This window comes from Bemisia tabaci, chromosome 4 (genome assembly GCF_918797505.1).
Source record: "Bemisia tabaci chromosome 4, PGI_BMITA_v3".
Lineage (NCBI taxonomy): Eukaryota > Metazoa > Arthropoda > Insecta > Hemiptera > Aleyrodidae > Bemisia > Bemisia tabaci.
The window spans coordinates 5,719,434-5,746,569 of record NC_092796.1 but is presented as its reverse complement, the minus strand read 5'-3'; the positions used below and the strand labels follow the sequence as shown (position 1 = coordinate 5,746,569).

At 42.0% G+C, this 27,136-nt stretch overlaps 1 protein-coding gene across 4 annotated transcripts in view; it reads right to left on the bottom strand.

Moving 5' to 3' along the window:
* Gpo1 (glycerophosphate oxidase 1) overlaps positions 1-18,840 on the bottom strand; it is a 28,041-nt gene extending 9,201 nt beyond the window's left edge. For 2 of the 4 annotated variants that reach the window (XM_072299198.1, XM_072299196.1), the window contains exons 1-10: positions 18,377-18,536; positions 17,660-17,786; positions 15,821-15,989; positions 14,740-14,962; positions 7,699-7,862; positions 6,317-6,611; positions 5,339-5,532; positions 4,361-4,555; positions 3,068-3,324; positions 2,199-2,357 (exon numbers count right to left, since the gene is read on the bottom strand). In XM_072299198.1, coding sequence (XP_072155299.1) covers positions 2,199-2,357; positions 3,068-3,324; positions 4,361-4,555; positions 5,339-5,532; positions 6,317-6,611; positions 7,699-7,862; positions 14,740-14,962; positions 15,821-15,989; positions 17,660-17,755 — 1,752 coding nt within the window. In that variant the 5' untranslated portion in view covers positions 17,756-17,786; positions 18,377-18,536. Of the gene's footprint in view, positions 1-2,198; positions 2,358-3,067; positions 3,325-4,360; positions 4,556-5,338; positions 5,533-6,316; positions 6,612-7,698; positions 7,863-13,442; positions 13,462-14,739; positions 14,963-15,820; positions 15,990-17,659; positions 17,787-18,376; positions 18,537-18,819 lie in introns of those variants that run through there. The other 2 variants (XM_072299197.1, XM_072299199.1) reach the window with 2 other exon arrangements.
* Positions 18,841-27,136: the final 8,296 nt, after the last annotated feature.

Genomic DNA, 27,136 nt, shown 5'->3' with positions numbered 1-27,136 from the left:
TAGCTGTTTTTGGTCAAATTCCCTGACTTTTCCAGGTTTTCCCTGAATTCCCTGACCGTGGCAACCCTGGAATATGTACTCCGACGATGGCGTAAGACGAAAGGTGCCTCAGTAATTAATAAATATTCAATACAACACCTTGGTTCTCATTAAAATTTACAAAAAAAGGAGATAAAATTATAACTTGCTAAAAGAGGTGTGTGAAAAAACGGCCAAAAATGCCTCAAGGCATTTTCGAATTTTGATCACTTGGGGTGATACAGTAGCTTCCGAGACGCCCAAAACCGGTCGCCGTTTTGCTTAGAAGCGCCGGGTTGCGACGTTGCCATTTTTTAAAGTGGAAACCTTTAAAAATTCATATCTCCGCCGCATATCAACCGATTTCAATGAACTTTTTTTTAAAATGTTCCTCTTAAATAGAGCTTTCTAGTGATATACAGTTTTCTGGGGCTTACTTGGCTTTAAGTGGCACTTACGCGGTTTTAGCAGTTTTTGATAGGCACAAAAATTTAGTTTTTATTTTACCACGATCGTGGAATCGACGGAATCTAAACAAAAACCAGTCTAAATGATAGTTCAGATTCTCACCTTTCTAACGAGCACAAAATCATCCCGGGGAAACGTTTAGTTTCCGAGATATGACCGCTCAAAGTTGGTCACATGCGCTTTTGCGCAATGTGAATGCGCCTTATCACTAAGTCATTCGCGAACTGGGGGTCCCTTATGTTCAATTTACGTTGAAATAATTACACAGAGCAGTAAGGTGTACAGCACGAGCCGTATTTTCACCTTCGGCTGCCGATGTGCGACGTTGCCATTTTTTGAAGTGAAAACTCTTAAAAATGCATAACTCCGCTGCATTTCAACCGATTTCAATGAACTTTTTTTTGAAATGTTCCTCTTAAATAGAGCTTTCTAATGATATTTAGGTGTCTGGATTTTATTGACTTTAGGGCGGCACTTAGGTCGTTTATATGGTTCTTTGCAGAGATTTTTCATACAAAAAATAGTGTTGCTATTTTTTTTTCTTTTTTTTTTTTTTTCCCCCACGGGTTGTGGGAGGGTTTGAAATGGCAAAATTTAAAAGAAAGAACTTTTAAAAAAGGGATTCTTTTAATCACTATTCTTACGTGTACAAATATTGAAAGCGACGCTCTCATTGCACAAGAGAAGGTGGTGATGCTAAGTTACCAAGATTTTTGCATTATAGTTTAAGCGATGGTGATCTTCCGATGTAGTTTGAATGTTAAAAAAAATCGGGGGAAATACAGACCCCCTTCCGAAAAAAAAGAAAAAAAAATAGCAACACTATTTTTTGTATGAAAAATCTCTGCAAAGAACCATATAAACGACCTAAGTGCCGCCCTAAAGTCAATAAAATCCAGACACCTAAATATCATTAGAAAGCTCTATTTAAGAGGAACATTTCAAAAAAAAGTTCATTGAAATCGGTTGAAATGCAGCGGAGTTATGCATTTTTAAGAGTTTTCACTTCAAAAAATGGCAACGTCGCACATCGGCAGCCGAAGGTGAAAATACGGCTCGTGCTGTACACCTTACTGCTCTGTGTAATTATTTCAACGTAAATTGAACATAAGGGACCCCCAGTTCGCGAATGACTTAGTGATAAGGCGCATTCACATTGCGCAAAAGCGCATGTGACCAACTTTGAGCGGTCATATCTCGGAAACTAAACGTTTCCCCGGGATGATTTTGTGCTCGTTAGAAAGGTGAGAATCTGAACTTTCATTTAGACTGGTTTTTGTTTAGATTCCGTCGATTCCACGATCGTGGTAAAATAAAAACTAAATTTTTGTGCCTATCAAAAACTGCTAAAACCGCGTAAGTGCCACTTAAAGCCAAGTAAGCCCCAGAAAACTGTATATCACTAGAAAGCTCTATTTAAGAGGAACATTTTAAAAAAAAGTTCATTGAAATCGGTTGATATGCGGCGGAGATATGAATTTTTAAAGGTTTCCACTTTAAAAAATGGCAACGTCGCAACCCGGCGCTTCTAAGCAAAACGGCGACCGGTTTTGGGCGTCTCGAAAGCTACTGTATCACCCCAAGTGATCAAAATTCGAAAATGCCTTGAGGCATTTTTGGCCGTTTTTTCACACACCTCTTTGAATGAGTTCTTCCTGTGGGGTGGTTCATATTCATACTGGATTAATGGAATTAAGAAAAAAAATATGTACCTTCTTCTCTTTCTCATCCCATTTGAGTTCTTCAGCCATGATATCAATAATTCCTGGAAGGGCCTCTTGCGCAGCTTGGACATTGAGGAAAGCCAGTCGCAACCTGCGAGCAATCATGTCAATAGCTGACATGGCATACTCGCGGACTCCATACCTGATCTAAAATTAGTAAAAAAAAAATAGATTTTCACCCCAACAATGATTAAGAAAGAAAAACTGAGAGAAAATTAGGCATACATGTTACATTCAATATTTTCTGGAAAATAAAGTGGCACTAACCAGCTTATTGGCTGAAGACAATTGTTTTCTTTTATACTTTCCGATTTACAGGGTTGCAGCCAACTTTAGAAAGTGAAATTCCCAGACATTTATCTGATTTTTCTAAAAATATTAGTAAAATTTTCAGACATCTAAGGATATGCGAGATCGTTAAATTGACTGAAAAATCTTCACTTCCGAACTTGAGCACGCAACATTTGTTGTTCAGAATTCATTCAATCATTCATTTGTTGCACGGAATACATTCTTAAAAGCAGAACAAGGTGTTTCAACAATTTTTCCTTGACACTTGTGGCATTTTCTCTGATATTTTTCAATTTTTCCTCACTTTATCTAATTCTCTGATATTTCCTGGTTTTCCTTGACTAAGACAGCCCTAATTTAGAGACCTATTGAGTTTTTACAGACTGTAAATATGTTCTAACATTAGAACCTTAACTACAACCAGGTCAGATTAACAGCTATCAATTTGTTATGTGAAAAAGACTTACATAAAGTCTGATTATTCTAATTAATGGGTCAAGAACCGTGAATATTAAAAGATCTCGCAGAAAGGCTGAAACTGGCGAACAGTTGGATAAAAGGCTCACCTCAGCATCAATGTATGGGAACTCAGGGTGAATCTTCTTTCCAATAATGGGCCATCTTTTACCAGTCAATGATGCAAGTTTGGCTACAGCAAAGGCACGGTCTCCATATGAGTTTGACAAGTGTTGAGCGACTTCACATTCTAAACCAAAATCTTGTACAAGTCGGATGTACATAGTCGGTGTCCAACCGTGTGCTCCTTCAATCAACAAACCATCTGTCTGGCACTCTTTGTGTGTTGGCTTCAGCTCAGGTACAACTTAAAAGAAAAAATAAAAGCAACAAAATTAGGACCTGATCTAGGGGCTACAAAATCACTTTTGCATGCCACCCTGAAACTTTCAGGGTATCTTTTAGGGTCTCTTTGATGCCTTTCTCCAGCAATTGGAATGTCTGTATCCCGGGACAACATATTCAAAATGGCCGCCACATCCAAAATCGAAAGGTCTGGAGGTGCTCCCAAAAATCCACATTTTCCTCAGAAATGTTCACAGATACACAAAATTGTCAGAGGACCATTTACCTACTAATACTAGTCAAATTGACTATTGGCATGTTTGAATGCAATATTTTGTTTCAACTGATTCGTAAATTCAAAATGATCTCAGAATGGGTCACTGAACCATGAACAAATTTCGACTTGCAAATACATTTTTCCAAAGGTAAATGAAGCGTAGAATACGCTACGCACATTCAAAACGCAAAAAAGTAACTCAGAAACCGAGAAATATGTAGTTCAAAGAGCACAACTTTTTTGTAAATTTAAACGGCCCTGGTTTTGCGCGGAACTGAATGATGTCATCCGGCACCAATCAGAGGCAAGCGCGGGTTTCTACAGCTCTTGTCAAATGTCGTTCTACTCCTCATTAATGAAAACAATAGGAAATGCGGAACTTTATCTTCAGAATCAAAGAATCAAATTTCATTCATGTTATCTGTCATAAACATGCATCGATTCTACATTGAAATAAGATTTATTTTGACAAGCATGAAAGAAAAAGTAGAGTAGATGGCGATTTGATCGCCGCAGTACATCACTTCCATCATTTTCATTCCGGCGCGTTTTAAATTCCTGTAAGTCTTTTGACTTCTTATGAGCAGGCTTGTCTGGAATTTTGGCTCCAAAAACACGGAATAAATCACCACGTAATCTACTCACATGGTACCTTCAAAATATTAAATCAAGTATATAAGATTTAGTGGCCCATTAATGAGCCTCTCTAATGCTAAAGACAGCAGAATCCAAGGGTAAGGAGAAATAGCTAAACATAAAAAAACAACTGATTAACACAAACCTCTTAAAGCTTCATCAATTGTTTCTTCAGCCATTGAACGGTAAGTGGTCCACTTTCCTCCAGCAATAGTGATCAACTTTGATGGACTTGTGTAAATGATATGATTCCTGGCAATTGACTGAGTGTCACCTTTGTTGGGGTCCGAAACCAAAGGCCGAATTCCACTCCATGCAGATAGTACATCTCCTCTCCTAACTGAAAATTCATTCAAAGTTTAATCAAAATCAATAAAAATGCAGTGGAAAGATTCAAGGCATCCAACAACAAATGCATTTCAGTTTTGGGTAAAATAATTTTAGGCTTGCTTTACTGCAGAGCTATCAGCTTGAACCATTATCCGGGGTCCTTAATTTTAATTGCTGAGGGAATATGAGAGGCTTTTGGTGTGGCTGTACAGCTTCGTAACAAAAATGAATTCTTTTCATTGGTCTGAAGTTTAATATCTTTATTCCGATATGCTCATTTGAGAGAGGGAAAAAAAGATTATGAGCAGCCTAGTATACATACAATGAAATGAATAACAATGCTAAAATTGGGGGGAGGGGGAAGCTATAAAAGGTGAAAAAAATCTGAGAGGTTTCAGCTGATTATGCAGCCATTATCAATGAAACGAAAAATAAAACAAATAAAAAAATATGTACATAGATCAACCATGACCTGTACCGCCAGAGACAAAAATTTCTGAGGAATTATTCAAAGAGAAAATCTCCAAAGGAGTTTTTTGGAGAAATCATTGCCGAAAGCAATACAGGTTTTATTTTTTATATTTTCAAGTAAGTTTCATTGTTGTCTGATTGATAATGGCTGCGTTACTGGCTAAACTCCTTAGAGTTTTTTCCAACTTTTTTGGCCTTGTTTTCCATATTTTAGCTTTGTTTTCCATTTCACTGATTGGAGAAAACAGAGCGGCGAACCAACTGAGCCCTTAGTGAAATAATCAAGATTTAAGTTTACATTATTAGAATAATCAGTTCTCACCTTCAACATCTGGGTTCAAATAATTCTTGACTTCGTTGAGGATGAACATGATTTCATCTTCTGTGGGTTTGGGATGATGAGTGATATCGCAAGGAAGATCCGTTGTTCCAGCAATTGTAGACTTCAACCATGGAAGGAAGAAAATGACTCGTCCATCTGAAGTTGCAGGATCTAACAATCCCATCTGCTCCGGACTAAAAATTTAAGATTGAGAAACTCACAACTTTGTCTTCCCATATGATAAGAATTAGCATTAGAAAATGTTTTAAGTTTGAATATTTACCACAAAATTGACAAATGCTTCATAGCATTAAGAGAAACAAACATGCATTGCTCATTTAATGAAAGTCTGGGTACAAAACTTGATGACAATTTTTCAAAATGTCTACAACTTTCTCCATAAAAAATTGCGACTTATCTCTTTACGAATTAAATACCTATGGGAAATATTTGCTGAAGATACAACAAAAAATTATACACAATTTTATGAATCAAGACGTTTTGGACATCTTTTTCCACACACATTTTTTTATTTAACTTAGAAATGGTTTTTTTAAAATATATCTAATAAAAAATGTTTCACTATTGTGGATCCTCAAGCTTTTGAAAACATAAAGAGACTGAACTTCAATATTATACTTGCTGCATGAACTTTTAGATTTAAGTGCAAAATGAGTTTTTCAGTTTCAGTAATTCAGAGTTCCCTCTTACATTTTTACTCTTAACAGGCAAAAAAAGAAAAAAGGCTGGGAGAAAGATAGAAATTTAACTGAATATTTTTCATAATTTAACGATAGTTTCTGCACTAGTATCAAGTTTAATCCAGTAGTTTCCTCGGAAAAAAAAAAAAAAAAAAAAAAAAAAAAAAAATTGGTGGCGATTCTGAATCACAGTAACATCAAGGCACCCTTTTTGTACCCAAGTCCTCAATTTAGTGCAAACGTTTGGTGAAAATCTCAGCAAAGGAGTTCCTTATACCTATAGTATCCAGGGAGGACAATGTGGACTCCAGAGCTTGGTGCACAGATCTCTTGTACGGTGGGGTTGTCCATCTTTCTGATAGAGTCGGTGAAGGGTCCCGTTGCATTGATGACACATTTAGCTTTTACGTCCCACTCCTTGCCTGTAAGCTCATCCCGCAGATGAGCACCTGCACAATGACCCTTCTCATCCTTGAGCAAACCTGTTACTTTAACGTGGTTTGCTACTGTTGCACCATGTCGCGTAGCAGTTAATGCAATTGCCAGACACATTCTTGCATCATCTTGCTGACCTGCAAAATGAAATTATTGATTTCTTGTTTTTTAAAATCAATTAAGACTGAATTTTTTTACAACATAAGATAGAGAGTTCCAAAATTCCTGTAACTTTGTTCCTTAGTATCTTTGTAAATTTAATGCATGCAGATGAACACTAAGCATATGGTTCTTGTAGTAATTACAATAATTTTACATTAAATTTGTCTAAAAGAACAAAAAATTGATCTTTCAAACTTCCTGTTTGAATGGTGAGTGGAGTAATTTTGAAAAAAAGCTCTAAACGAAATTCGGTCGGAAGTTTCAAAAAATTCGATTATAACACGCCAATGTAGAAAGAAGGGAGAATAATATTGATAAAAATCATTTTGAGAGAAAAGATTTAATCAAGTATTTCACAATTTCTTTACTTTCCAATTCCCTGACTATGCTTCCCTCTAACTAAAAAATTCCCACATTTTCAGACATTCTTTGATCTCCAAACAAAACTTCCACTTCCATTTTTCTTTGCCGATACGCCAAATTTTGCCAAACTTCGGACAAAACTTCCACTTTTAATGCGCCAAATTTTGCCAAACTTCGGACAAAACTTCCACTTTTTGAATTTCAAATGGGCGACTAGACAAGGTCTGAGCTAGAAAAAAGCTTCACACGTTTTCTCTTCAAAATCTTGTGAGGAAAACTATTCACACAACAGGAAGTTCGAAAGTCAACTTCTGAACGAGATATTATCAAGCATTTTAAACACACTTCAAATGGAAGTTGGATAGTTAAATGCTAACGCACGTATCTTATTTAGCAGTTGATTTCCAGACTCCGGCTGTTAAGTGATTCATATTATCGTACAATTTTGGAGAGGAATCTTATTACAAAGTGCTTTAATTCATACCTTGTCTGGAGGCACATTATGAAAAAAAAAACCCTCAAAACATGCTCCTTACCGACTTGACTTTTTTTATCTGTTCAACCTATACTAGGTGTCGTTGATTAACTTTTAAGTCAACTGTTCACCGAACTAGAGTCACCAATTCACAAGAATTATCTGACAAAATACACCAATGTATGACCAAGCATCTTGCTTAAAAACAATCGTGAAAAACTTACCATCATAATACACAATTGCGCCTTTGAGGGCATCACCTCTCAACATGGGAAATAGCTCTAAAGCATTAGCCTTTGACAAATGGTATGATGATTTGACAGTTTTTGATCCAGCGACCAAATCGTAAGCCTTGATTCCCACCCAATAGTACGGAATTTGCCACCACCTGCAATGTAAGGAAAAGATTAGGTGATGATAGGAACCAGCACAAACTGTAGTGTGCCTATACATGCAAATTTTTTAATTTATATTTTAATGATCAAGTCATGCGACATGAAACTTTTCCCTGACATTTTCGTCTGTTTCCCCGACTTTATCGTATTCCCTGACATTTTCCGGATTTTCCTGGCTGTGGCAACCCTGAGATCGGTGCCTCAGCGGAACTCCCGCAGATCGAAAACGCTACGCTCAACCCTGGCAGAAAAACCTAGAACTAGTTCAACTCCGGATCCGAGGGTAGAGTACCTATATTGAGAGAGTATGGCCACTGGGCCCCATGGAGAGGTTTAGGACCCAAAAATGGCGGTGCTTTGTTTTGATTTTTGTGGATGGGAGGGGGGTCATTGCCAACTTTTGACGGTTATCACCAACCGCACTTGCTGCCACCCTTACTACATCTAAGATAATTTTTCTCAAAAATTGCACACAATTAGCCTTAAAAATATGTAAAGATGTCGCAATAGTGCATTTGAGTAAATTTCTCGTTACGATAAGCAAAGAAAACTACATTTTGAGTCATTTTGCATTACATTAATTTATGGCGTCCGCCATTTTTGGGTCCTAAGGGCTCTTAGCCTAAGATGGCTTAGCCAATCAGAGGTGGTAACCCCAGTGGCCATACTCTCTCAATATAGGTACTCTATCCGAGGGCTTTCATAAGAATCACCGAATTCGGCATAATGCGTCATCTCCGATTCGCGGGAATAACGCACCGCTTATCGCTTATCGCTTACCGGATTGGCGGGTTGATGACGCAGCGCGCCCGATTACGTGAGCGCGTGCGCGCGGCGCGGTGGGACGCGCGTTTCCGGAGGCGCCAGCGTCAGACAAGACAGCCGAGGTAACGTCTTATACGGACGTATTTATGCTAAAAGGAACTATGTTGCACGCAAGCCCGACGCGCATAGTTCCTTTTAGCATAAACACGTTCATACACAGCGCCAAAGTCTCCTCCACAACTCAGGATTGCGCAGGGTGCTACGATAACAGCACACGTGCGCCTCTTATCTGAGCGGCGATATTGCCGTCTCGGAGTCCGATCGGCCAGACTTTTACTCGCCGCCGCGTCGCACAATCGTTCAGAGAGATCACACATGAAATTTTTCGACTTAAACTGAAAATGTCAATGTTTATTTCGACACATTTTAAACTTTGAGGGGTGCTCCTTGAAGAAAATTTCACGAGAAAACCAATAGAACTACTTTCAGAACCTCAAAACGTAGTATAAACGGAGTAATGAGCTTTTAAAATTTCAAAATTTTGTCCGACCTCCCCCATCGACTCGACCCGTTGTGCGCCGCCGGGCGGAAAAATTCGCACGAGACAACGCTCTCGTCGGAGGAAAAAGCTGTCCACACCGCGTTCGCGTGGTCGCGACTTCGCCGACGGACGGGTTTCACTTTCGCACGCTTTGGCCGTGACGTCACTTTTTCTGTTGCGTTCCGAGATTGTGCGCGAGCCTTATCTCGAAAATCAAGCGACCGGTGAGCTGCCGCGGCACTTAGCTTGCTTCTGTTTACATTAATGCTAGTTTCATTGACATATTCTTATTTTCCAGAGTCTGGAGAACACATTGCACTAGTAATTTTTTGTATTCGGCCCATTTTTTCAATGATTATGTTTGCACTAATGTGCTTATATCAAAATGCAGAAAAAAAAAAGTTAAGATAAACTTTTAACTACCCATCCGCCACCATCCGCCAGAAAAATTTGTATAGGCATGTTCGTAGGAGTCCTGAGAATACGATTCCGCAAAATTTGGGTGCCACTTTGCGCCACTTTGGCCGTGACGTCACTTTTTCTGTTGCATTCCGAGATTGTGCGCGAGCCTTATCTCGAAAATCAAGCGACCGGTGAGCTGCCGCGGCACTTAGCTTGCTTCTGTTTACATTAATGCTAGTTTCATTGACATATTCTTATTTTCCAGAGTCTGGAGAACACATTGCACTAGTAATTTTTTGTATTCGGCCCATTTTTTCAATGATTATGTTTGCACTAATGTGCTTATATCAAAATGCAGAAAAAAAAAAGTTAAGATAAACTTTTAACTACCCATCCGCCACCATCCGCCAGAAAAATTTGTATAGGCATGTTCGTAGGAGTCCTGAGAATACGATTCCGCAAAATTTGGGTGCCACTTTGCGCCACTTTGGCCGTGACGTCACTTTTTCTGTTGCATTCCGAGATTGCGCGCGAGCTTTATCTCGAAAATCAAGCGACCAGTGAACTCTCGTAACTGCTAAATGACCCAGGTAGGTATGATTCCTGTTCATCAGAAACTGAAAAACAAGTTTCACCATCAAGACGTGCTCTTTGGCCCGTTTTTCGTATTTTCATTATTTCCTAAACTACATATCTATAGGAGAACTAAAAAAAAAATCGAGCATATTTTCACTCGGACATCCCTTTATATTCCTTATAGAAAGCTTTTTTGGGACGTATGCGTAGATAGCTAGCTTGAGGAAACTTTTAGCAAGTAACCCCCCCCCCCCCCTTTACTTGCCTGGCCCCTGACTATGATGCCATTTTATCTGTTGGCCTCCGCGATCGCGCGCGACCGGTCACTGGTGAACTCTGATAACTGATGCTTCTTTCAAATACGTACATATTTTTTAATTTTTCACCTATTTCGATGTAAACAAAGTGCAGTTAGTGCGAAACTAATTACACTGCGAGTATGTTTTAACGTTACAAGTCCGGGAAATTTTGGAATTTTTGCGGTTTTTTGCGTTGCTTGTTTTTTAAGTTTGATGCGGTTTGAGAGCGGAAGACGAGGATGAGAGTGATGGGGAACTGAATATGAAGAAGAAGAATAAGGAGAAGCAGATGACAGATGACTGTTACATGTTTAAATTTTTTTTTCTTTTCTGTTTTTTTCTAGCCATCTAGTGTTTTTCCTACTCTAAGTCCCTGTTCCGTCCTCTGAATGTAAATATGAATTTAAAGTAAAAGTGATCTTGAATATTTTCAAAGAATTCATAAATGTATTTCATTTGTTTTCTCACCGATCTTTATGCATAAGAATGATATCTTATGACAAAGTTTCGAAATTAACTTTGCAGTGAAGGGAATGATTTATCTGATGCAGCAGCTCATAACTGGGGAGGTATTTTTGCGTATTTGTGACACTTATTAGTAAGATTTCATAATTTTATTCATAATTTATCCTCTTCCATCATGAAAAATTAAAAACTCCGTCCTACGAAGTAAAACACAGACGCCTAAACTTTGCACCTGTATAGTTTTCCCGACAAAATGCACAAATACGGGTCTTCAGGTACGTTGTTCACCAAAAATAACATCAAAAATGAATTCTACGCGAAAAATTACATGAGATATGTGGTACATAATCGATCAAATGACCAGGAATATTCGTTATCCTCGTAACATTGGAAGCGCAACGCTCCATGACCGACCTCTCCCATTGACTCGATCCACCGTGCGCGTTGAACGAATGGAATCGACCATTCCCAAAAAGACTCAAGGGCCGAAGAATTGAAAATCGAAAAATGGATGATTGGATTCCTCCTGGGAGGACACGAAGGGGACGCCCAGTGCCCAGTGAAAGGGTGGTTACAGGGGGCTTTAGAGGAAATGAGGGAGTGCCAGCTCCCTGAAGGGCTTTGGGAGGATAGGGGACATTGGCGGCTGGGTGTCGCAGAGCGCCAAAGAGTGTTTTGAAAGCTTTTTTATATGCACTGAATACATCTTGCAGCTGAGGGCAAGCAGGAAAACAGGTTTTTACACTGCCTCAAAACTTGAGCTTAAATAGGGAAATCTGCAATAATTTGTCCGTTCATCCTCCAAGCGCCGATTTGATTTTTTTTTTCCTTTCCCCTTTCAAATTATCCGACAAATTCTGAGGTGACTACGGTCCAATTATAAAATGTCTCCTTCTCATACATTAATTTGTCTGGGCTCTGGCAGTTTTTATTTATTGCTTACGCCTTTGAGAGACTGACCAGTTTAAGGCGCTCGGGCAAACAATGGTTTTTCAACTTTGTTCCAAAAGTTTAGGAGCTGTTCGCTCGGTAACACAGGGGCATCATTTTAGCCAAATCTTAGGGAGAGTAAAAAAATTTCAAAGGAAGCAAACTCAGCTGGTGGGGGGAGTGCTTCCAAAAGGGAAGGATTTCCATTGAGGGGCCTTATAATCAGTTAAATTGCAATGAAATTGACCCACAAAAAGGTCACTTGGAATAAAGGAAGGTGGAGGTTAATTTCCCAAACAACGCATCAGCAGCAAGACTAATTTAAGAAACATTTGACAATTTTTTAAGAGTCATGATGTTTCTAGTAATGGAGCTCAACATTTTGCAGGGAGTGATGATGCAGTAGAAATTAGTACTGTACCGATTACATATTAAGGCAACTTATTTGATTAGGACTCAAAGTTTGCCGCTGGATAAGCCTAATTTGTGGATGCTCTTTTGTGAAAAGCTCACTATTTGAGTGATTTGCAATACTCTCTAAGCAAAGGGTAAGAGGCAATGAAAAAAGTCATCAGAAAGCACAAAAAAAGAGCTTAAAAAGATTCTGGAATTTGTTGAGCAGGCACTGAACCCATCTTTGTGACATAGAGAATGCAAGCATCAGATTGTTACAGCAATTACACCTTCAACTTTGGAAAATAGAGTTAATACATTGATACATTTTTAACTGCTCAGAGAGCCTCGCAGCTATCAAACAAAACATTGACAGAAAAGAAGTCCAAAACCTACAATGACTCTAATAAGACATCTGAGTCTGAATTTCAGATGCAGAGCATGAACTTACAGATATATGCTGTACTGGGGGGAGCTAATTTTAAAGTACAGCATGCATCAATTGATAACAATGCGATTGCTTTTCATAAAAAACTGCATCATATTTTTGAACTCCTTGAATCTATTTTAACGATAACTTAGAGCATGTACACTTTGACTCATAATTTTTCTTTTTTATATAAGTTCCAGATTATTCTACGTAAAATTTATCAGCTTCCCTGTTCTTATGCAATACTTCATTTTTTTGTATCCGTTTTTTCTTGGTCTCCTTTTGATTAAAATTAAATGAGTGTCAATCGATTGATCTAGAACCTTAGATTCAAACTGAACTTCAGAATTTTTCCACCTTGAAGAGGAAGATAAGCACTGATAAAAATGGGTTATCAAGAGCTGTAGTTATCAAACTAATGCTGCCAAAAGAAATTTAGCATGAATTCTTTTCGCCAAACGCTTAAAATACATACTACTACATTATGAAGTAAAGAATCAAGCTTTTTCGCTTATGAACCGAGACCAACAAAATTTGATTCTTCGAAAATAGAAAAAAATAAATTTTTGTAAAAAGAGTTCAGAGAACTAATCTCTGGAAATAATTTAAGAATAGCTCATCAATAAAAATTGAGCTAGTACCACCTTATTTAAGGGTGTAATAAAATTATGGAAAAATAAAAACTTCCAATCAGGTGCTCTGTGATACTTCTGGAAGCATCAAAATTTTAAGCCTGAGTTTTTTTTCTCTAAATAATAGACAAAACACATACAGAGGGCAGCATTCTATGAGACACCCACTAAAACTTGCATCAGTTTGGAATTTTGAGAAGAATTGTTGACAAAGTTAGGAGAAATGCATCATTCATTGAAAAAAGATGATGCAACGAACAATTCTATATAATCAATACATTCATGCGTTTGCTAAGTTAATTAGAGCATAAGATAAGCCTTTGGAGAATGAATAAAAGGCGGAGAGTGAGTCAGGGTCGAGTCGTGTCTGATAAGACCTAGACAAGCAGCTATGCGTGCAAGAGACTTCAAGGGAATCATTGAAACAACAATGCCAGAACATGCTGACAGCATGGCCTACACATGAGGACTAAATAAAAATTTGTGAGATGACATCAAAGTTAAGATTGCAACCTTGACATTGCTCGGCAGAGCTACACAAAGATGATAACTCAAGAAGCAGAGTTGAAGAGGTCGTTGAACTTTAGATCAGGCTTTTTACTGCTGATTTTTATTTTCTAGAACGCATGGGGATTTTCAGTTCTATGAAAAACACTTATCTATGAAAACCTTTAAAAACCATGCCAGGAAGAAGAAAAAAACTATTTGATTCTTATACCAAAATAATAGCATGCTACTTAAAATCGAGGAGCTTAAAGATTTAAAAATTAACTTTGTAGAGAAAACAAAAATTACAAAAATAGAGTAATAGACTAGCTTAGAAAGCTAATATGGAACTCATCCATGGGCTTATTAGTGACTGTTGGGTATTTCTTTTGCTAAGACTGTAAAACCTCCCCCTTGTACAGATACTTCACATGAAAATGCAGATAAAAATAGTTAGATCTGAATTTGGTAGTAAATTCATACATAGCAATATACTTAAAATAAAAGCTATTGTGATCTGAACAATCCTAAACTAACATATTCAGAGAAAAATCTTTTAAAAGGGGGAAAAAAGGTATCTAAATACATCTATTAAAAGACGGATGGATTGTGATTCATCGGATAGCTTCTGGCACAAACTCAGCACACTTCTTGACACAGAGCCAATTTCATACATTTGATACTATACCCCCCAACCTCTTTACTTTGTTATCTCGAGAACACTTGTTCTCTCATACCTGAATGAAAGGTACGACATGCTATTTTGCAATATATACTTCATCACCACATGCTTGATTTTTTCTCAAACAAGGATTATTCCCCAAAGAACCATCTTCAGTTGAATAATAATTTTTTTTTTTTCAAAATTGAGAACCCAAGTCATTGTTACTTGATCCTGGGATATTGACAGTATTCTTACAAAGAGAAGGTAAGCAAATTTATTAAACTCACGTGTAGACTGGCAACATGATGGGAAGGGGATGAGTGAGATGAGGTGCCGATCCCAACATGCTGGATCTCTCGTGTAAAGCTTCTTTGACCATTTTGTACTGCTCTATATCTAGGTTCATGATTGCTTTCTGAAGATACCGAACTCCACCATGGATTAATTTTGTACTTCTACTACTTGTACCAGACGCAAAATCATCATATTCTACAAGGGCAGTCTTCAGACCTAGGAAAGTAATAAACTGAAAATTACTGCCTAACTCAACCAACAGGATAGAAAAAAGATAACGTGATTAAGCACTCTATTTAAAAATTTCTAAAATTCAAAAATTCTATTCAAAGAACCTTAGACCTAAAAAAAATGTTCACCTGTTTTCATAGGTATAAAGGCAATCTAATTCCTCATTGAAGCTTGAATGACAGTTGGGTAAAATGTTAGGATGTGTTATGGATGAATCTGTTATTTGCATGTGCTGCCACACATTGAAATAGCACATGCATTCACTTTTTTCTCTTCCATATTCATGATAAGGTTGAGTACCTAAAAGTGGATTTTCAAAATGAGATAAATATGAGGGATTTAGATTTTTAGTGAAACATTTCATGAGGCTGAAAAATGTAGGTATAAGAAATATAAAAAGTTAATTTCAAGGGCTGGTTATGTACAGTACAACCTGCGCCCAAAAATACCACTTAATGCAAAAAAAGAAGTTTTTTTGAGGTTCAATTTTTTCTTTTCCTTTATACATCAGACATGAGAAATAAACATGAAACATTCAATGTCTCCAAGACACATAACATTACCTGAATTTTTTTTAGCATTGGGCTGATAATTTCTCATTTGAGACGAATTTTACGTTGTTTCATAATATTCTGAAATTTCATGAAATATATTCAGAAATTTCGATACCTTCTTTTCTATGAAAAATGTCTACCCTGGCTATACATGTCAGGGTGCAATTCAGAGAATCAAAGAGTTTTATCTCCGCTCGATACTTGACCCCTGAGCAAAATTCAGCTTGACAACATCAACTTGAATTCGAATGGGTAGTCTTCAAGAAATGAGAAAACTGATTGAACATACCTCTTGTGACTGCATCTAGAGCACAACCAGATCCAGTTGCACCACCTCCGATGATCAAAACATCAAAATCTTCCGACTGGAGGGATTTGATCTGTTCATCTCGTGGAGGCAAATGCCTCTTCGCTCGAATGGATTTTTTGCCCTCTGCAGCGGCAACTGTTCTAACTTGCTGCAAAATCAAGCGATCGTGGATTTAAAAGGAGGGAAAGTGTAATATGTTTCTAACTGGACTAAAAAGGACTGTGAAAATTAAAAAATAACATTATCTTCATAAGACTCAAGTTTCCAGAATAAAACAAATTTTTTAAACAATTGACTGTTTTCATTGGCAAACTACTCAAAACAACAAGAAATTTAATTTATTTTTAAGCATTTGTTATCAGAACAAATAGCATCAGCTCTGAATCATTGTTTATTGTTACGACAGCTATCTTCATGACTTTTCTCTTGTCATAGAATTTTGATCTTTATATGATATCTACTACGTAAATATCGATGTTGAAACTGCAGAAATGTTTATCTCCGTTGGGTTGCAAACATAGAGTACATAGAGTCATAATGCAAGTGGGAGAGCTGTTGCCACTTTTAAGCATTTTCCAGGTCCCAAATTCCAAGATTCCTGTGCGGCACTGGGTCCCTTTTTTGATACGTGGGGACCCGGCCATATTCCACACCGCCATTTTGGATCGAATATGTATCGATAAAGTGACCCCGCACACCCGGCTCGGAACTCGTCGAGCAGAACATGGCGCCAGCTCTCCTGCTTACATTACGACTCTATGTACTCTATAGTTGCAAACTCCCTGTAAGTGGTTTTCATTTTCTACGTAGAAAACTACCGTAGGTACATCGTTGATGACTCATCTTCTCTGCCTTTGTAAAAAATATTCGGTAAACATTTCAAGCCAGCCTTAATGTACTTAACATTAAAAAATGTTGAGTAAGTACAAGAAACCTTGACATTGTTTCCATTTCCAACTGGGCATACCTAATGCAAATAAGCAGCACACACATAAATGTTAAGGATTAACTACAGTGTAGAGAAAATTGTTAAAACTACCTACAGACTAAATTATTTTTACAGGTGCAAAGGAGAACAACGGCGAAACAGCTAAAACGCGAATTTCGTTGGTGGTATTTATTTATCACTTTACTTATTTCATCAAAAAAGAAATTGAACTAACACAACTACCTACTTAATGCTTGAAATTTTAACAGAATATTCTTTACACCGAGGAGAAATATCAGGAAAGTTTCAAGAGAAATACGTTGAGTACTTTCCTTTTCACAAAATAAGTTATGGCAGGAAGACTGCTGCAGCGTTGCAAGTTGAGATTCCCATTTTTGCAGTTTCACGGTTGAAAAGTTATTTTTTCCTCGATGATTCAATTATACCAACTCTCTTAATACAATCTCACTGACTGTAACTATTAACCCATTGGTGTTTCACAAAGAAAGTGCTTGTATGAAACTGTTTCGTCCTTGTATTACTACTTTGGAGAAATGATCAAAGAGGGATTCTCATACACCATGCCTACAGAGGAATCATTTCCATTAAATATGAACTGGAAAGGTAGATGAAACTTAACAATCCGTCAGACAGATTTCAACAATGACAGCAAGTAGACATTTCTCCTATTCTATCTATCAGAGATATAAAATGAGAAGCCACTCTGATCCTAGATGTATTGATTCCTATGAAGTGGGAGTGCACTTAATGTACAAATATATGAGCCGAGACTTTCAGCCTTGCTGCTTTGCTGACAGACTGAGTACGCTGTATTCACATTGATAAAGCTTTGAATTAAAAGTTGTCGATAAGAAGCAGAGGATACTTACAAATGGGTTCTCTCCCGAGAGTAAACATGATGTGACGTACGCACTCGCTCCAAAAACACCGCTGGCAACGGCTAATTTCTTTAAGCGTGATGCCATTTTGAAGTTGACTTATTTGTTCACGTTCACTCTACACAGAAATATAATAAAACTCATGATTAAGATCAATTCGTAAGGATAAACTTCCATATCTTTGTAAAATTAGCTTAATCTAAAAGCAAGAGGTGCCGGCGACAGGCGTAATCATACTGACATTTAATATCCTTGGATTTGGAAGTGAAGAGAATGTGTCAACAAGCCTCTTTCTTTTCAGCTTTATTACTTGGACTGTGTAGTGAATAAAATACTTGAGGCTCAAAGTATCTATAACAACTGGCGGATGAAAAATTTAAAAAAAGTTGGCTTGGCACTCCTAAGGTTCTCTCAAAACAATTCTCAACTCAATCAACAACAAAAGTCACTGCTCACGATTAAAAACTGATTATCGATGTACGGCAGCGAGGAAAATTCGAAAAATGACAAAGTTGTGTCTCTCAGAAAACTTGAATCAAAAGATTGACATGAAAATGTAAATGTACATCCATCATAATTCGCCGTTAAGGTTATGTTAAGGACAACTTGCCCTACCCAGAAGTCACGGGGGGACAACGAACTGGGGACAGAATTCGACAAAAAGGACAACGAAAACTGGGAGCTGAAAAGTTTAAAGGAGCAAATTACCAGAAAACATTGGAGCGAAACACAATATAGACGACTGAAATCTAAAAAAATTCAGTCGAATCACGGGGAGAACGCAAACATACGGGGCGGATCCGGTGGAGGTTGCGATCGCGACTGGCGCTGAATCTGAAACTGTAACAGTGCGCAAAAGGGGGCGAGGGAGGGGCGCGGAGGGGCAACCAATTCTTCAATTCTAGAATTTTTCAAGGTGGAAGCGCGCCAAGGTCGGCGTAAAGTTATTCAACCTCAAAAACCGCCTCAAAAACTAGGAAAGTTCCGGCAGGGAAATAATACGTGAACTTTCAATGATGAGAGTGAGGGCAGGGGGGGAGCGACGCTGTGGCTGAAGTGAGCGCGCAGCGTGCGACTTGCGTTCAATGGTCTATTATTGCGGGTTTGTCTACAAGGTATTCGCTAAGACAGATTTTTCTGCATGAACTTACCTACCAACTTTAGAGAGAGAGAGAGTTTAAGTATTGGAATAACTAAATTTTTTACACAAAAAGGTGAACGGGATCTACTTGGATGGATGTGCGGCCCACCTCCTCCCCCCCTTCCTTTTGAAACGCACTCTCTGAAAACGCACAGTAAAGAAGAATTTTGGCACAAACGGCGGCTCGTAAAAAGTTGGCGTCCACTTGTCCCACTTGTGTGTGGGTATTAGTCCAAGACGACAGTACACACGTGCCGACTGTCAACTTGTGAATTGATCGCAATTGCTTATTAGTATACATGTACTTACTTGCCTGTGCAAAAGAAAAAAATCCCCGAGGCTACTCATCTAGATTAATAGCTACAATTTTCACCACAGATACATTTCATTTCGCATAAAAGTATCTAATTTAGCTGGCAGTCGGTGCGTCAAGATTCTCTTGAACTAGCTCCCCTTATAGATACTATGCCCTTCCAATACTTAAAGGAATTACTTCGATGGAACTTCCATTATCTGCATCTCCTTGCGATTATTAGGTAACGGTGCCTTGTAAATATGTAGGCGGTACAACGCTTTTATCTGACAATGATGACTTAAAGAGATTTCGAGGAATGATTCCAAGTTTCGGCCTAGGTTCCAGCGGTGCGCCCGCTCCGACACCCCCCCCCCCCCCCCCCGATTTTGATACCTCAACAGGGCCGGTTAGGGGATAGCCACATGGGCCGCGGCCCATGGCAGCAAATTTTGTGATTTTTTAAGTGTTGGTATATAAAAAAAAATCGGATTCAGAAAAAAAAATTACAAACGAGAGACGGCGATAATATCTCTCATTTCCTGATAGCATTGTAATCTCTAGTTTTGTCGTCTTTCGGTGCTACAAGAGACAGCACCTTTAATTTGTCGTGTAAAGATGAAAAACCAAACACCCACGCAATTTGGCCTAGAACGGCGCGGCGCAGAGAGCAATGATGACGAGGATTTGAGATGAAAAGGAGAAGCCCTCGGCGCGGTGGTTGGCATGTAACACATATTAGCGCCTACAAGACGGCGTGAATACTTCCCGCATTGCGTCAAATACCTACACTGTGGTCAGCGGCGCGCGGCGGTCGGCTGGAAACGCATAGCGCCCACAAGACTGCATGAATACTTCACGCATTGCGTCAAACACAGTGCGTCCAGCAGCCGTTCGGCGTGAAACACATAGCGCTTACAAGACCGTAGGAATATTTCACGCATTAAGCCAAACACAGTAAGTACGGTCAGCGCGGCGCGGCGGTGGAAGTTAAAATTATTTGACCATATTTATGTATGTTCTTTCATAATTTTTTCGTTTATTTCTTGTGAATGGAAGGCCTTGTCCATACAGAGATAGGTAATTTACGGAACTTGACTGTCGCGCCAAGTTCCATGAACTTTTGCTAGTAGGTAGTGTTGTCAGAGCTTTCGCAAAAAATGTGTCCACACGTAAACGCATCTTATATGCACCCCTCCCCCTCTCCCTACGGCACGTTCACTTGATGATTTTTATTGGTGTTTCAGAACGAATGAGAAGGGGGCGGCAAAATACCGGCAGCTCATGAGCGGCAAGAAGGTAAATCCGGCCCTGTACCTCAATCGCACTGATAGTGTTACATAGGTACACGAGTATATTTTATGCAGTAAGTATAATACGTAATCTGATGAGTGAACAGTGAGGTATATGCACATTAATAAAATTAAATTGAATATGAAAATGAAAAGAAGCGCTTGGTGCAAAATTAATATCTGCTTGGACTAGAATACCATTATAAACAGAGTATGGCCATTTCTGTTCCGGTTTTTCATTGGTCGCAAGCGAATAGGCTGACACGATGCTCTTAGGGCCGTAAATAAACAAACAAGATTGCTGTTATCAGCAAGCAAGATTGAGGTTATGCACATCTTACATCCCTCCTGTGATAAAGGTGAAAGGCGATTTCACAATGTTTTCGTGTTTGCGAGAGTGTGTGTGTCCCTTTGACGAGCCGCGAGTTGCCGCATCTGATCAATGAGTGGGAGAGAGATAGACGATAAAACGGCGGCTTGTCAAAGCCGAGTGTGCTCCTTTGACGTGCCGCATCTCAACAATGAGTGCGAGAGAGAGAAAGGACAAAACAGCGTATGGACCAGTCCAAGTTGAGCCTTATAGTCCCCGTTTACGGCCGTTCTTTCCAGGGCTCATGGTCGGGAAGCACTCCGGTGCTTTTTCGGGGCACCCGGATTCGGGCTCGCCACTACCACCGCGGACCGAATTACGAGGCCCACCCTGTGTGTTTGCGAGTGTGTGTGTGCGCCAGGTGTCCCTTTGACGAGCCGCGGAATGTTGCATCTGATCAATGAGTGCGAGAGAGATGGACGATTCCGAGGCGGCTTGGCAAAGCCGAGTGGTCTCCTTTGACGTGCCGCATCTGCCCAATGAGTGCGAGAGAGAGAGACGACAAAACAGCGTATCGACCAATCCAAGATGAGCCCTGCTCCCCGTTTACGGCCGTTCTTTCCCGGGCTCACGCTCGGAAAGCACTTGGGTGCTTTTGCCGGCAACGGAATTCCCCAGCGCACTACCACCGCGGACCGAATTACGAGGCCCAGCCTGTATTTTTGCGAGTGTGTGTGAGCGCCAGGTGTCCCTTTGACGAGCCGCGGAATGTTGCATCTGATCAATGAGTGCGAGAGAGATGGACGATTCCGAGGCGGCTTGGCAAAGCCGAGTGGTCTCCTTTGACGTGCCGCATCTGCCCAATGAGTGCGAGAGAGAGAGACGACAAAACAGCGTATCGACCAATCCAAGATGAGCCCTGCTCCCCGTTTACGGCCGTTCTTTCCCGGGCTCACGCTCGGAAAGCACTTGGGTGCTTTTGCCGGCAACGGAATTCCCCAGCGCACTACCACCGCGGACCGAATTACGAGGCCCAGCCTGTATTTTTACGAGTGTCTGTGTGCGCCAGGTGTCCCTTTGACGAGCCGCGGAATGTTGCATCTGATCAATGAGTGCGAGAGAGATGGACGATTCCGAGGCGGCTTGGCAAAGCCGAGTGGTCTCCTTTGACGTGCCGCATCTGCCCAATGAGTGCGAGAGAGAGAGACGACAAAACAGCGTATCGACCAATCCAAGATGAGCCCTGCTCCCCGTTTACGGCCGTTCTTTCCCGGGCTCACGCTCGGAAAGCACTTGGGTGCTTTTGCCGGCAACGGAATTCCCCAGCGCACTACCACCGCGGACCGAATTACGAGGCCCAGCCTGTATTTTTGCGAGTGTGTGTGCGCCAGGTGTCCCTTTGACGAGCCGCGGAATGTTGCATCTGATCAATGAGTGCGAGAGAGATGGACGATTCGAGGCGGCTTGGCAAAGCCGAGTGGTCTCCTTTGACGTGCCGCATCTGCCCAATGAGTGCGAGAGAGAGAGACGACAAAACAGCGTATCGACCAATCCAAGATGAGCCCTGCTCCCCGTTTACGGCCGTTCTTTCCCGGGCTCACGCTCGGAAAGCACTTGGGTGCTTTTGCCGGCAACGGAATTCCCCAGCGCACTACCACCGCGGACCGAATTACGAGGCCCAGCCTGTATTTTTGCGAGTGTGTGTGTGCGCCAGGTGTCCCTTTGACGAGCCGCGGAATGTTGCATCTGATCAATGAGTGCGAGAGAGATGGACGATTCCGAGGCGGCTTGGCAAAGCCGAGTGGTCTCCTTTGACGTGCCGCATCTGCCCAATGAGTGCGAGAGAGAGAGACGACAAAACAGCGTATCGACCAATCCAAGATGAGCCCTGCTCCCCGTTTACGGCCGTTCTTTCCCGGGCTCACGCTCGGAAAGCACTTGGGTGCTTTTGCCGGCAACGGAATTCCCCAGCGCACTACCACCGCGGACCGAATTACGAGGCCCAGCCTGTATGTTTGCGAGTGTGTGTGTGTCCCTTTGACGAGCCGCGGGTGCCGTATCTGATGAATGAGTGGGAGAGAGATAGACGATAAAACGGCGGCTTGTCAGAGCCGATTGTCCTCCTTTGACGTGCCGCATCTGAGCAACGAGTGCGAGAGAGAGAAAGGACAAAACAGCGTATGGACCAATCCAAGTTGAGCCTTAGTCCCCGTTTACGGCAGTTCTTTCCAGGGCTCATGGTCGGAATGCACTCCGGTGCTTTTTCGGGGCACCCGGATTCGGGCTCGCCACTACCACCGCGGACCGAATTACGAGGCCCAGCCTGTATGTTTTGCGAGTGTGTGTGTGCGCCAGGTGTCCCTTTGACGAGCCGCGGAATGTTGCATCTGATCAATGAGTGCGAGAGAGATGGACGATTCCGAGGCGGCTTGGCAAAGCCGAGTGGTCTCCTTTGACGTGCCGCATCTGCCCAATGAGTGCGAGAGAGAGAGACGACAAAACAGCGTATCGACCAATCCAAGATGAGCCCTGCTCCCCGTTTACGGCCGTTCTTTCCCGGGCTCACGCTCGGAAAGCACTTGGGTGCTTTTGCCGGCAACGGAATTCCCCAGCGCACTACCACCGCGGACCGAATTACGAGGCCCAGCCTGTATTTTTGCGAGTGTGTGTGCGCCGTGTCCCTTTGACGAGCCGCGGATGTTGCATCTGATCAATGAGTGCGAGAGAGATGGACGATTCCGACGGCGGCTTGTCAAAGCCGAGTGGTGCTCCTTTGACGTGCCGCATCTGCGCAATGAGTGCGAGAGAGAGAGACGGACAAAACAGCGTATCGACCAATCCAAGATGAGCCTTGTCCCCGTTTACGGCCGTTCTTTCCCGGGCTCACGCTCGGAAAGCACTTGGGTGCTTTTGCCGGCAACGGAATTCCCCAGCGCACTACCACCGCGGACCGAATTACGAGGCCCAGCCTGTATTTTTGCGAGTGTGTGTGTGCGCCAGGTGTCCCTTTGACGAGCCGCGGAATGTTGCATCTGATCAATGAGTGCGAGAGAGATGGACGATTCCGAGGCGGCTTGGCAAAGCCGAGTGGTCTCCTTTGACGTGCCGCATCTGCCCAATGAGTGCGAGAGAGAGAGACGACAAAACAGCGTATCGACCAATCCAAGATGAGCCCTGCTCCCCGTTTACGGCCGTTCTTTCCCGGGCTCACGCTCGGAAAGCACTTGGGTGCTTTTGCCGGCAACGGAATTCCCCAGCGCACTACCACCGCGGACCAAATTACGAGGCCCAGCCTGTATTTTTGCGAGTGTGTGTGTGTCCCTTTGACGAGCCGCGGGTTGCCGCATCTGATCAATGAGTGGGAGAGAGATCAGAGTCGGACTGGCGTAAAAAAGTTAGGCAGCTACTAGGATTTGGGGCCCCTGACGTAAAAACTGGGCCCCTATGGGGGGTCTGGGGGTCGCCCCCCAGGGATGGAGGGGGGTCCGGGGGTCCTCCCCCGTAAAATTTTGAAAATTTAACCCCTGAAAATAGAAGTTTTAGGCTCTTTTCGCATTGAAATTTGATAAATAGCGCCTCCGAAAATGTCACCTATTTTTTTAGATATTTTTTGAAAAATTCGGCGATTTCTCTTGTTGATAAAGAAGCACATAACCTCCTCAAACTTATACGCAGGGGCCTCTGCTGGTATCTTTTCAGAGGCCCCGCCCCTGAAGTTACCTTCTCCCGGCTGCAGGGCCAGTAGGGGCGCCTCAAAATAGAAGTCATTTTAAATCGAGTAACCTTCAAAGACCGGAAAAAAGAGCTTTCGAGACCCGGAAGGGCCCCTGAAAGTAAAACTCTTTTTTTCGAGCCCAGGGTCAGGGGCCCCTGCTGACATCTTTTCAAGGGCCCCAGAAGTGACCTTCTTCGGGCTATAGGGGTCTCAGAGAAAGAGTCATGCTGTTCAAAGTAAAAAACCCTTATATGCCGGAAAAATATAGCTTCGAGGGCCGCTCCAGGGCCCTTGAAGCTCATATTTTTCGATCGCTGAGGGGCCCTTGCTGGCATCTTTTCAGGGGCCCCTGAGATTACCTTTTTCCGGCCGTAGGGGCCTCAGAGAAGGTGTTATGAGTTAAACCCTCAAGGACTGGAAAAAACGAGGGTTTTTCAAGGATTCATTTCATTTATTAAAGAATAAATTCAAGGATTTTTTCAAGGATTTTTCACTTTTTCATGGATTCATTTCATTTATTGAAGAATAAATTCAGGAATTGTCGGCTCAGGGGCCCCGACGGGGCCCCTGAGCCGGCAATTCTTAGGCAGCGATCGCTGCCTAGCTGCCTTAGCCAGTCCGGCCCTGAGAGAGATAGACGATAAAACGGCGGCTTGTCAAAGCAGAGTGTGTTCCATTGACGTGCCGCATCTCAACAATGAGTGCGAGAGAGAGAGAAGGACAAAACAGCGTATGGACCAGTCCAAGTTGAGCCTAAGTCCCCGTTTACGGCCGTTCTTTCCAGGGCTCATGGTCGGAAAGCACTTGGGTGCTTTTGCCGGCAACGGAATTCCCCAGCGCACTACCACCGCGGACCGAATTACGAGGCCCAGCCTGTATTTTTGCGAGTGTGTGTGTGCGCCAGGTGTCCCTTTGACGAGCCGCGGAATGTTGCATCTGATCAATGAGTGCGAGAGAGATGGACGATTCCGAGGCGGCTTGGCAAAGCCGAGTGGTCTCCTTTGACGTGCCGCATCTGCCCAATGAGTGCGAGAGAGAGAGACGACAAAACAGCGTATCGACCAATCCAAGATGAGCCCTGCTCCCCGTTTACGGCCGTTCTTTCCCGGGCTCACGCTCGGAAAGCACTTGGGTGCTTTTGCCGGCAACGGAATTCCCCAGCGCACTACCACCGCGGACCGAATTACGAGGCCCAGCCTGTATTTTTGCGAGTGTGTGTGAGCGCCAGGTGTCCCTTTGACGAGCCGCGGAATGTTGCCGTATCTGATGCAATGAGTGGCGAGAGAGATGGACGATTCCGAGGCGGCTTGGCAAAGCCGAGTGGTCTCCTTTGACGTGCCGCATCTGCCCAATCGAGTGCGAGAGAGAGAGACGACAAAACAGCGTATCGACCAATCCAAGTTGAGCCCTGCTCCCCGTTTACGGCCGTTCTTTCCCGGGCTCACGCTCGGAAAGCACTTGGGTGCTTTTGCCGGCAACGGAATTCCCCAGCGCACTACCACCGCGGACCGAATTACGAGGCCAGCCTGTATGTTTGCAGGGGGCTGGCCCTTGAGACCTGCCTCGAGTGATCGGTGTTCTGTCGCCGTGGCCCGTGAGAGGATGCCTCTGGCATGATTCTGGCATTCACTAAACATTTATTTCGCAATTTTCACACGAATGAGTGGTTAAAAGTGAGAAAATAAATGGAATAACCTGTTGAATGCAACAATTTCAAAGTATTTTAACCTTAAAATGCATAAACTGGGTGAATTTTAGGCAGAAATTGAAGGAAGATAACGCCACAAGTGCCTCGAGATGCGCTCAAATAGCGTTAAATTTCAAAAATTTTCCGGGGAGGCCCCCGGATCCCCCGCTGACCTGGGGGGTATTCCATACCCCCCAGACCCCCGGTGGTGGGGGGCCAGGCCCCCCCCAGCAAAATGGCCTAGCTACGCCTATGGGTGCGAGTGTGTGTGTGTCTCTTTGACGAGCCGCGGGTTGTCGCATGTTCTCAATGAGTGGGAGACAGATAGACGATAAAACGGCGGCTTGTCAAAACCGAGTGTGCTCTTTTGACGTGCCGCATCTTAGCAATGAGTGCGAGAGAGAGAGAAAGGACAAAACAGCGTATGGACCAATCCAAGTTGAGCCTTAGTCCCCGGTTACGGCAGTTCTTTCCAGGGCTCATGGTCGGAAAGCACTCCGGTGCTTTTTCGAGGCACCCGGATTCGGGCTCGCCACTACCACCGCGGACCAAATTACTAGGCCCAGCGTGTATTTTTGTTTTTTTCGTGTGTTATTCGTAGATATGCTAGTTTAAATTGTTACTGCCGTATAATTGAAATTTTTGTCAAATTTAGCTTCTTATCGATGTTACGGTGAGTCGCCATCTTGTTTGTTTATAAACGGCCCTAAGAGCATCATGAAGCCTAAAAACTCGTTGACCAATCAAAAAGCGGAATAGTTTTCCGGTAGTAAAAAGATACGAATGGCCATACCTACTCTGTCTATAAAGGTACTTTAGCTTGGACTGCGTGGAGCTCGAGAGCGCTCCTTCAATGAAGAAAGATACTACTTCATTAACTTCAACGTTGCTCAAATTACATACCTTCAAAATGAAGGAGCGCTCAATTCCACGATCGGATATTGTTGTTGAACAGATACCCATATCATGGACCAAGAGAATAAATATTGAGAATAAATTAAAAGGTAGAGAGAATAAATGAATTAAATATT